Here is a 12094-nt window from a genome sequence, read left to right as displayed (position 1 = left end):
GGATCAGTTGATTGGTCTGAAGCGCTACATTTCTCTAAGCAGTGTCGCATCCCTCAGCTGTACCAGGATCCACTGCTGTGGCAACAAATCTGGACTGATCATGTCGGTTTGTCATCATCATGGAACCCGTGCGCTAAACTATTGCATTTCGTCCTCATGGCGATTTCGAGGAAACAAACATAACCCACCACTTATTTATTTATTTATTTATTTATTTGGTTGGTTGGTTGGTTGGTTTGTTGTTTTACGCCGCACTCAGCAATATTCCAGCTATATGACGGCGGTCTATAAATAATCGAGTCTGGACCAGACAATCCAGTGATTAATGTCATGAGCATCGATCCACGCAATTGGGATCGATGACATGCATCAACCAAGTCAGCGAGCCGGACCACCCTATCCTGTTAGTCGCCTTTTACGACAAGCATAGTCATCTCTTACGACAAGTATGGGTTTCTGAAAACCTATTCTACCCCGGAATATTTATTTGGAGTACAGGTATTGCAAGGTTGATATGAACCCGTAGAGGAATCTAGTGAGTGAGTGGATTGGATTTATAATGCCACTTTTAAACAGTATTCCAGTTATATCACGGTGTGTAGGTAAATGTTGGAGGGAAGCCGAAGTGATGCAGGTCTCAGACGTATACAACATTTGTGAAACAAACGAGCACTTGTATTGTGCTGAAAAACCTAGAAACATATTCGGGACGAACATACAATCATAGGTTTCTGGCGTATCCGAGGGACGCTGCACACGGAATATGGTTCTGCAAAGGCGGCATCAATTCACCATGCCTGGGATATATACAGCTTAAGTTTGTCCACACCAGATGATCATTTACATCCTAGGTGGCTGTATACATGTAGTGTTACGAAACACTGGTTGGTTATCTGGCTACGGCTCCTGAATGGTTCGCAACCAGTTTATACTCAACATATTCTTATCTAGAAACCAATATACACTGTCACGGAGATCACATATTAAATGGTGGAGCCCCTTGTGTTTATAAAATTTGATTTACCCACAAACCTCTATACAGCGCTTGTGCCTGTATGACACTGATATACATCTCTCTTCCCTCTTCAAAACTACTGTAATATATTTCTTTTTCAAAAAACGTTTTACTTCTTATCTGTTTGTGATTGCGATCATGGTCATGGGAAAATATTAGTGCAACAAGATGAATATGGCTAAGGCCTTTGAAATGTAGACCCCGTCATCTAGTTTATTCATCGAGTGAAGTGCTTCTCTTCAGGAATTTTCGCGGTACATATTGCATTGTACATAGAGCATAAAGTTTCATTTGTGGTTGTTATTACTTCATAAACTGTATTTTGTGGAATCGTAACGTTGATGTCTCTTAACTATAGATGTGGTCAAAAGTTTGCAATCGATATACATCAAATTACATAATATTCCAAACAGTTAACTTAATATGTCCAAATGTATTTTACAGTGATATTCAAATAAAAATATCACTGTATAGAACTTTTAAGTATTGAATCATATTACACAATACCACGCGCAGTCAGCAGCATTCCAGCTATATGACGGCGGTCTGTAAATAATAGTCTGGACAAAACAATGCAGTGACTGACATCATAAGCATCGATCACGCATATGGGATCGATGGCATGCATCAACCATGCCAGCGAGCCTGAACATGCGATCCCGTTAGTCGCCTTTTACGGCAAGCATGGGGTGCTGATGACCTATTCTACCCAGAATCATGGGCCTCTGTTTATGTATTTGTGGATGTATGTGTATGTACAAGTATAATGTGTTCATATATGCATTTAATGTGTGTCTATGTTCTACTTTCAAACATGTTAATAAAATTTATGTTTATGTTTATAACTTTGTGTGTTACTTTGTAATCTAATGTGTATATTTAAAAATCAATGTCTGAATATATGAATTTGGGAGAGGGCCACCCAAGTTGGATACTTATTTCACCAATCCTATTGACCGTTTATGTAAAAAATATGTTTAAAAGAAAACAACAACACCAGTTTGTCCATACAAAAACAGATATATATCCATGAAATGGACCAGAAACATGTCAACAAGTCAACAAGATTTAAATTCAGTGTTAAGGATTTCACTTATATTAGAGCCATTCTTGTGAAGTATATCATCAAAAGAAAATAGACGGATGCTCACTCTATAAAGATGGTGAACTGAAAATTATGAATAATATAGAGAGGATAGCGGGCATCGATAAGACAATTCGGTTTTTTCCATTATGTAACTACATATTGAATTTTTCCCCCCACTTTTCAATGTCCTCACTCATGCTAATCCAAAGGATAGTTTGACAACAATGCTGCAGTCATCCAGTATGAGCGTTCTAAAACATTTAGCAAGTTAAAGATGCCTCCTCAACCTCCGAACTTCACAATTGTAAATATTTGCTGTTGCACACGTGTTCAAAATACTTTAATTGTATTACTTGTACGTCCACACGAGGCCTAAATACAGAAATAACTGATTGAATGACTGATTACAGAATTCTAGATTTTCAGGAACATGATTAACATAGGGACTATTCAAAACCACACCGCCTCGACTTAAAGGTACTATTTTGGTTTGTTGCGTATATGCACAAACATTTCTAAACTGTAGAAGAATAGAAGTAAAAAAGTTAAAAAGGATATCATTACTTTTGTTCAACAAAACGCAAAGCAACCAGAACGCTAGAAGAGGATATATATTATTAATATACGAGTTACTTTTGAGAGAGACTCGACTATCTGACAAGGATGTCAAGATGGTCGCGTTTGTTCATGTTTGCTCCGTTTGTTGCCACCACAGTGAAGTATACGGCCTTATTGTTGAGAGCAGGATTGATCTTGTTGGACACCAGACTTTCCATCTTAACAGTGTAGTTGTGAAACTGGCAGTCTCCAAGGGAAGGACAGTAGCAGTCCACATAGGATGCACATGCCTACAAAAGAGGATACAAATGACAGATATGTAAATGAGGTTTTTTGTTCATATAGTCAAAAGTTTCATTTTTTTCATACAACGTTCCATGGAGCACAAGAGGAGATATTTTCTCGAACATTTTAGCAACGTACCATTACATGACCGACTGCTGCAAGAGCACTGTTCTGTCATACGACACATGAAGGATGATATACAATCTTTACCTGTCCATTTAGTTTCTGCACTGGCAACACACCATGGCCAAGGTCTTCTGATGAGTCTTTGATGCCAAGATACCACTCCACAAATTCGACGCCACTGTCAGGGTCGATGACATCAAAGTGGAGCACCATTGTAGAAAGGTCGAGACTGTCGTGCACATACACCTGCTTGTTTCCATCCTTCACGAGCCACATGTTTGATATATCAGGAACAGTAGAGTCAATGTGAACCCGTACCGATTCCTCCACGGAGTTGTTAACAAAGTCTTTCATCCTTAATGAGATATCATAAGTTTGACCATCAATCAGCTTGGGGGAGATGCAGAGTAACTGTTTGGTGAAGTGGGGAACCAATGCCCAGTGTGATTTAGCACCCTTGTTGACAGAGACAGAATACTCTGCATGAACGATGCCATCAACATTGGGAGTCCCATAAATAGGAAGGGTTCCAGTAGTTTGGTCATATTCAGGTTCCACTCCTGCCTGGGGACGGACTGGCCCCAAAGGGTTATTGGCCATCATTTCATCATTGTAGTAACGGCCTTTAAAGTCTATGCACATTGGCCCAAGGTTAGTCTGCCATTTGTAGTGAGATTTCTGTGTTGCTGATACAACCTGAAGAGGTTTTGCTGGATTTGTCATCAATTTGGAGGATTTCTCATACAGCACAAAACGTCTGACTGATTGGATGTTTCCAGCCTTGTCGTGAACCTCCAGAATAACAGCATATAGGCCATATTTGTTGGGGAGGTGAATGGATTTGTCCAACACAAACGTGTTGTACGTTAGATCCAAACCTTTCAGCGGCGTGTGTAAGACGTCGATCATATTTCCATTCTGTACAGTGTTGAGAATCTGTATTTTAATGTGTTTCAATCCAGATACTGCATCCGCTTTTCCACCATGTGGCAAAGGATCTGTCCAGCCAGAGGTTTTTGCATTGAGCACACCTACAACACGACAATTACATGAAAAAAACACGTTCCTGATACACAAGTTAATAAAAGATACAGTAAGCTTAATGAATGAGTAAAGAATGAAAACATCTTCAAGGTTAAATATATTATAATGAACCCTGATGTAAATATATAACAATGTTTGTGACACACCTGTATGCGTTATGCGGGTTGATAGTTCTAGTGGCTGTGGGGAACAATGCCCTGTTCTCAGCTTGGAGCAGTGTACGGGTTTACTCATATCGTACCGGAAACAGAGATGTTTGGTGGACGTTTGTGGAGTGTAAGTCTGTGTTCCTATGTGGTGTCTATCAAAGTCTTGATACCTGAAGAATCCCCCTCCAGTAGCCGAGAACTGTATGCAAAACCTGGATAACATAAACATGTTCTTGACAACACCCAGGAAATGTACAACACTTGTCACTATGAATACATTTTACGCATTGCTTCCTGGGGGGAATTAAAAGTGGACCTTGAAAAACTGAGCTTTCTTATGATTATGCAATTGGGTTTTGTCGTTCCTGTATTTAATCACATCACGAAACTTTTTTTTCCACATTAACGTTTAATCTGTTAGCATAAATATCGATGAATATATATTTCAGGAGATGCATGAGGCATACATGATAATAGCTGAAAGCCTCACGTGTTATACTTGTAGCTCTGCAAAGTTATTATCAGTTATTCGTCGAAATACAAAGTTTTATCATATAATGGGTAGGTTTCTCGGCAGGATAAAGCCAACGGATAAAAACGATATCCGTTGGGGTCATATGCGGATAAAGATGCAAGTATCAAAGGTCAAGTAGGGATTACTTTCAGTGTTTATAAACAAACATGGCTCCGCCCTTGTCATTCGGCGATCGAGTCAGAATTTGGATAAACTAAAGAGATAATTGCTATCATTATCAAAAGAACAGTCTAATATACTGAAAATCAGTGTCCATCTGTGACGTAGCTTAGGCATTTTATACGTTTTGGCAACTTTGGAGATATAAATTTCGAAACAATTTTGCGAGGGCACTAGGCCTTGCCAAGCGGTATCAGTAACCATATCTGTGCTTGTAAACCTCTGCGGCTTAAAACCTTTTCCACAAATTAAAAAAGTTGGATTTGGCCGAAATACGTTTGAATTGTTACCTTGTTTCGTTTTGTCGCTGTGTGTACATCTGACTGCACTTAACGTTATGACAGGACAAGCGTGGCCGTGACGTCTCATAGACTAGGGTTAGAGTAGCTTCCCTTTGACAAAGGGCAGTTACTCTAGCGGACAGACCGATGGATTGCCGCGAAAGGTAAGTAAAAACAATTGTTCTTTTGCGTATATGTTGCTTCGCAACTGTATAAGAAACAAATTTCAGTTGGAACTATATTGGCTACTGTCACTGTCACTGTCACTGTCACACATCACTTGTGATGTAATAAATGTGTTTGGGGATGGTAAATATCCTGTATTAGGAATAAACACTATGTATTTAGCTCGCCAAGGTTCGCTAAATACAATGTTTAATGCAGGATATTTACCATCCCCAAACACACTCGCGTGATAAACTCTATATATAAGGAATATAAAGAAATGCAACAAAACCAGTCCGAGTATGCCATTTTTTATGAATCACTATCAAATAGTGATTATTCTACGTATTTGCGTATTATGTTGTCCATGTCATTCAAAGCCTTCCATTGATGAAAACGTAGAATATTTGATTGTGGTACCATGCAGGTAGAAGAAGTACTGAAAGTCCATTGGTTACTGGCGCGCTATAGCCCGGTTTTATATTGTAATGTCTAATAATGTTGCAAACTGTTAATGCTCTAATACTAGTTTTAAATAACACCTATGATAATCTAGTTAATGTACTCTTCATCACCGACAGGTTCAAATATGTTACTATTAATGCATGTGGTACATATCTAAAGAGCAATGTCAATGGAACATATATTTTGGTAACTCGTGCGTCCAAATGTTCCTCTGTCATAAATACTTTTGAAAGATCCACAAAGGCTTGAATGTTTTTTTCTGGTTCTTGCGGGTAAAACAGTGGAAGGGAATTGGCGATATTAACGATATCAGATCCTCAATATATTTAAAGCTTAAGTAAATCTCTTTGGCAAAATTCCCTTATACAAATTCCCTTTTGCATATGTAAATAAAAAGATGAACATTTCACATGTGGTTTTCACATGTGCTCATACCTTTCTCCATCATACATGTCTGTTGGTACTGTTACAGTCCGTGAACATGTCAAGGATGGAGAGGGCGACGTGCTCCCAAGCGCTTTTGAGCAATCATTTCCGCCGGACAATGTAACTGTGGAAAGGCTGGTTTCAAGTCCTGTTCGAGAATAAATATTATTGCAAATCAATATATGGACTCATTTTTTTCGGTTAGTGGATTGGAACACATGAATATTAAGTATTGTTACAATTAGTGCCAGTAATTATTTCGTGTAGGTATAAAAACATTTCGGTCTGAAATGAAACACAATATTATGCTGATAATGAAACGTGTCAAGAGTAAATTTGTTAATGCTCATTTCTATATGTGTCCAACGAAATACGAACACAGCGTTAACCTTATGAAGGAGAACATCATTTGTTTTAAAATCATGAGAGTGTTTACGGAAGTATTATTTAGGTTCATTGGATGAAAATATATGAAACATCACACACAGGTCTAAATGATAAACACTTGTACCAGTAATAGAAACCTTCTTCAGTGTCGCCTTCGAAGCAACTATTCCGTATCCTTGCTGGTAGATGTAGTTGGGAGGATTTCTGATGTCAATATTATTTAACTTGCGCTGAACTGAAGGTTTACCTATATGGGATTCAAGTTAACATATGTGTCCGATTCATACTGGCATCCAGAGTGAGAGCCATGTGTGGAGCTTCTCACGCTGTGATGTGCATCCGTCATCCCAATGTGGCACGTTAGAAGTTGGGGCTTCTCAACAACTGTAAATAAGATATCATGTCTGCACTTCACAGTCGCTCACATGTATCATGTTGATTAATTCCAGATTTACAACTCCCATGCTTTATTTGAATGGGCACGTATATATCATATCAACATTGAATAGACAAACATGAAAATGAAGGCACGTGTGACATTTTTATATAACTCTCATAATAACTGTCAACATAGTTTTTACATTGTATTTGGAAAACACGTATTCCTCTCACGGTCACACTTTGTGTATCTGGAACCTCCATCATGCTTCACAAAGCCGTTCCGACATTTACAGGATGTCCTCAATCTTCTGTCTGGGCAGTCCCCAGGCCAACACCATTGGTTCTTCCACGAACAGGTCACTGACAAAACAAACAACAACGTTTACACAGAATTATGATTTCTGGCGCCGTGATATTGCTGGAATATTGCTAAAAGCGGCTTAAAACCACACTCGCTCATATTATGAAAAAGATTGAAGTTCCAGTTTATATGTTATATATTTTTGTTGATACAACTTCGACAGGGCCTGAACTGTTACAGGTTACATTTATTATGCGTACAGAGATTTATGTGTCATTTTTTATGTGATACATGTATGTGTTTGTACAATCGTATCTTAATATCAGGATACTTACGAGCGCAGTCCGGATGGCTGTTGGTGTGCCACCAGATGAAATGTTCAGGATCTGCACGAGCATCAAGACATTTTTCTGCAAAACAGTTGCATTCACTTTTATGACCACACAAATGTTGAAACAAATTTAATTCTGAAGTCATAGTTGTGCAGGGAAAATGCACGAAATGAAATAACGCGAATATCACTGCACTCGAGTATCGCATGTTGTCAAACATGTACTGCCCAGAGAGTGTCAAACATATTTCGCTAGTATACTCAGTGTAAATTAAATTCTCATAGTTATGTAGGGAAAATACACTTAATGAAATAACGCGAATATCTCTTAGTTACCACTTTGACCAATTCCAGCACTTACGGTTATCGCATGTTGTCAAACTTTTACTGCCCGGAGAGTGTCAATCGCCTTCACATATTTCGCTAGTATACTCAGTGTAAAAAGCACATGTACTATATCTCACGATCACCACATTCAGATCAAGCACAATTCATGTGACACGAGACCTCCGTGGTCTTGTAGTAGAGCGTCGGCCAGGACAGCAGAAGGGGGTTCGATCCCCGGCCGCGTCATACCAAAATGCGTTACAAAATGATATGTATTGTTACCCTGTCTGACGCTCGGCTTAAAGGGGCTATAAAAAGGACTGGTCGGCCCGGAGTCAGTAAATTGTTTATGAGTGGGGTATTCATGTTAAACTCAATGGGCTAGCACTATAAAATCGGCATTAGCCTGGACAAGCAGTCACACAGGCACGTACACGTGCATGCACGTCACAATATTAGTGCAATAATCTTGAACGCGACGTAAAACATCATGTCACCTCACGCAACCTCATGTGACATTAAAACATGTAGATATTGATCTCAACATATGTGTTAGACTTGACACTAACCACATTATGACCGTTACGGACGAAGCATAGCCCTAATGCCTACTACCTTAAGAGCCAGTGGACAAGGAGCCGATAACAACCCATCCACGCAAACACTAAGAACCCGACCCAACGCCGAATCACTGAGGCTTCACGGCCTAAGGCTTCACAATATACTGCAACTCTTTAGTTGGCAAGTTGGCGACGCTAGCAGGCAGCACACCCCTCGATACCCTGTTGACAGGGAACCAATAACAACCCATTCTCGTAAATACTGGCAGTCAGACCCACACCAAATCAGCAACACTCTAACCCTAACACATACTCCTGACAGAAAACGAAGATTGCAGCTTATTTCTGACCAAATGTGACACGACCATTAATTCGTTCTGAAACCAAACAGATTCACTCTCAATAAACGTAGTATGAGAAGAACACCACGTGCTTACCACATTGTGATCCAGTATATCCAGTGTGACAGGAACACCTGTTTGGTGCAACGCAGCTTCCTCTCTGGTTACAGGCTCCGTTAGTGTTGTCCTTGCCGTAACAGATGGCTGGAGGAGACAAGAGGGTAACGCCATGGTGTTTCAATGAGGAAATCTTCTCTTAAAGGGAGATGTGTCATTTATGACATTTTGCATTAAAATGTTATCTCCTTATTTCAAACATGTTATAACTTATGGTTGGAAGAATACCAGTTGCCATTCGTGGTCGTGTACATCACTCCTCGATCTTATCATTGATCGCCTATTACATATCCATACAACAATGACTTATGATATATTATATATATATAGCTTCACGATAAATCGATAAAACATTGTTATATCATAGCATAGTTCCTGGATATTCGCAACTTGAAGACGTCGTATTATTTGACGACGCTATTTGTAAGAGGGAAGTTTCTTGTAAGTTGTTTTCTTTAGATGATCTTGGCACCGTTGACCCATGCAATGACCGAACGACCGCTTCCAAAAGTGGGAGAGATATGACAATCGGTTACAGAGAATCGACGTGCAAATATGCGGGAAAGATGGGAAAAATCCCTCTGTTCATAAAATGGACATTGCCGCGGTCGGATTCTATTCAAGGAGTCATCATTATCTAAATACGGGTAAGTATGTGTTTTTTAAAGCGTGTTCTTTTTTCTGACATCCTTTTAGAGGCTCCACTTAATGCACACAGAAAATAGACGACTCGTGGCCATTGTCTATCAAACAAGAAAACACTGCAGGAAGAATTATCTTATCGGGGTGCGCCACTCATGGTGTATTCTCCCTGCTGTGTTGTAGTGTACGTTAAACAACTCCAAGTCGTCGTTATTGTTAACTTCAGAAACGTACAATAGAATCAGCCACTCCCTGATGTTATCATATTTTGGCTACTGCCGAAAAGTACAAATGAACCAGTCACCACCAGGGTACTTCCACATGTACGTCAATTCAGAACCATACAATGTAAGCAGTCACTAACGGACACTGAACGGCTACCAGATTAACATACAATATAATGTGTTATACAAGGATATCATCAGAGACTGGCTAGTACAGAAAGGTACAGTATTATCAGTCAGCATGACCATGGTGGTAATCTCTGATCACCTACTGGAAATCCATACAATATAAACACTCACTCCCGGATATGTCATAGATAGGCTACTCTCGAAACGTACAAGAGCAACAGTCACAACCGGTTGATAGCACAGCTAGAAAGCAAACCAAAACTTGTTGCTAACGAAATAAAGTCACTTTTCTTCAAAGAAAAGAAAATCAGCAGGATGACGGGTCTGCACTGTTATCTGAATACCACATAATATTTTCGTAAGAGAGTATAGTGTGTCTATTGTATAATCGGACATAAGTTGATTGTATATTATATTATACGTACGATTGACACCGCAATCTAGTATTCTGTGGCATCTTCTTACAATGATGAATAGATTTAGGCGCCCAGACCACATAATTAATGGTCACTTTTAAAAGTCGTTTATAGAATAGGTGTGGGAATGTGATACGCAAGGCTATACATCAATACCTAAGTTGCAGTCAATGTTGTTAGAAGACTTCCATCCTGGACAGCACTCATAGACTGTATTTGATTTTATGATATACCTGCAAAATGCATAATTGGAGTGTGTGAGTGAGTATGGTTTTACGCCGCTTTAGCAATAAATATCATGGCGGGGGACAACAGAATCCGGCTTCCCACATTGCATCCATGTGGATGTTATAAGCGTAAACATATAACTTATCATATGAAATCAAGGAAATAAGTAGCTGTGATCAAATAGATGAATTGTTAACTGAACAATTACAATACTATGGAAATTGGGGCATTTCAGATGTATTCTCAGATATCTGAACGCAGGAAATCGACGTATCTCGATGTCTTATATCTAATGTGTAATTGAGTTACAAATCAAATTGTCACTTTTGTTATGTGTACATTTAAACTTGACGACTCATTCTATAAATTACAAACGCTAATAGTGAAACAAACTTGCTTTGCAATGATATTCCTAGACACTATTTGAAGCCTTTATGATAATTGCATCAATTGCATTGAGTTGGAAGGAGTTAATTGGAAGGATGTCTAATTTAAAATTGAAATCTTTTAGTCACAGTAGAATACAAAGAACATGTGGTCCAATAGTTTAATAATACATCATTGTGCACATACCTTTGTCTATAATAAGCGCACGAGCCCCCATGCCCGTTATGACAGGCACGGAGGTGTTTTTCCGGGGATGAAACCTTGGCTGTTACTGTACATGTGTGATGACTAACGTTTTTACTGAAACAGAAAAATTGTGTTGATTCAAAAGGAATATTGTCATTTGTTCGTACGTCCCTTGTAGTTCAATACTCGCGAAACCGAGTCCGCCATTTTAATTCTACCCTTGTGCATTTTTGCTTTTGAATGCAGAAGAAAGATTTAGAATAGCCTTTTGATATTATATAAAGAACACAAAGACACATTTTGATATAGAGAGAGATCTGAGTGAGAGAGAGAGAGAGAGAGAGAGAGAGAGAGAGAGAGAGAGAGAGAGAGAGAGAGAGAGATGGATACCATACCTAGTAGAACTGAGACTTTCTGCATGCCAGCAAAGGTAGATGGTTAACAACGCAAAATTCCGCAAAAGTCTCATTTTTACGCCGCTGAAATCACTGAAAAAAGATAACCATTATGATCAATTAAGTGGTTAGATCTGAATATATGAAGATCGAAGACTATTGAATTATTCAGTCTAACAAGGATAGTGTGTCAAATATTTCACTCTTGGAAAACATGTTTTAGTTGTCGATTTGATAACATGGACATTCATAGCAAACTATACAAAAAAGTAAGATCCGCTTACCTAGAGATACACGTCCATATGAGTCGGTCTTCTGTGGTGTTCTGTACACACTTTCCCCACCCAAAGGCAATACCCGTCACATGTTGTGATCTACACCTCAATCAACATTTTAGATAAGGAAAACCAAACAATATTATCAAGCTCCGCCCTTTTCTTGGTTGAT

General features: G+C 39.0%; 2 protein-coding genes across 4 annotated transcripts; both read right to left on the bottom strand.

Annotated features, from left to right (window-relative positions):
- Window positions 1–2042: 2042 nt before the first annotated feature.
- Window positions 2043–6441, bottom strand: LOC124135037. The gene is made up of 4 exons (XM_046500189.2): window positions 6305–6441; window positions 4262–4476; window positions 3156–4102; window positions 2043–2950 (listed from the first exon to the last, which is right to left on the bottom strand). Exons 1-4 carry the CDS (start codon window positions 6319–6321, stop codon window positions 2753–2755), a joined length of 1377 nt encoding a protein of 458 aa, XP_046356145.2. The 5' UTR covers window positions 6322–6441; the 3' UTR covers window positions 2043–2752.
- Window positions 6442–6917: 476 nt separating this feature from the next.
- LOC124135017 (protein disulfide isomerase crld-1-like) lies at window positions 6918–11341 on the bottom strand. Of its 3 annotated transcripts, none has more exons than XM_048395913.1 (5): window positions 11253–11341; window positions 9020–9127; window positions 7700–7774; window positions 7295–7423; window positions 6918–7066 (listed from the first exon to the last, which is right to left on the bottom strand). In XM_048395913.1, exons 1-5 carry the CDS (start codon window positions 11281–11283, stop codon window positions 6930–6932), a joined length of 480 nt encoding a protein of 159 aa, XP_048251870.1. In that variant the 5' UTR covers window positions 11284–11341; the 3' UTR covers window positions 6918–6929. The 3 variants fall into 3 exon arrangements, 2 of the variants coding, with proteins under 2 accessions (XP_048251870.1, XP_048251871.1); XM_048395914.1 differs by having other exon boundaries at window positions 6919–7055; XR_007220972.1 differs by lacking the exon at window positions 11253–11341 and adding an exon at window positions 10608–10685 and having other exon boundaries at window positions 6934–7066.
- Between the last annotated feature and the right edge of the window lie 753 nt (window positions 11342–12094).

Source organism: Haliotis rufescens, unplaced genomic scaffold, assembly GCF_023055435.1.
Source record: "Haliotis rufescens isolate VD_foot unplaced genomic scaffold, xgHalRufe1.0.p SCAF_15, whole genome shotgun sequence".
NCBI classification, from domain to species: domain Eukaryota; kingdom Metazoa; phylum Mollusca; class Gastropoda; order Lepetellida; family Haliotidae; genus Haliotis; species Haliotis rufescens.
This window is presented reverse-complemented; position numbering and strand designations above follow the sequence as displayed.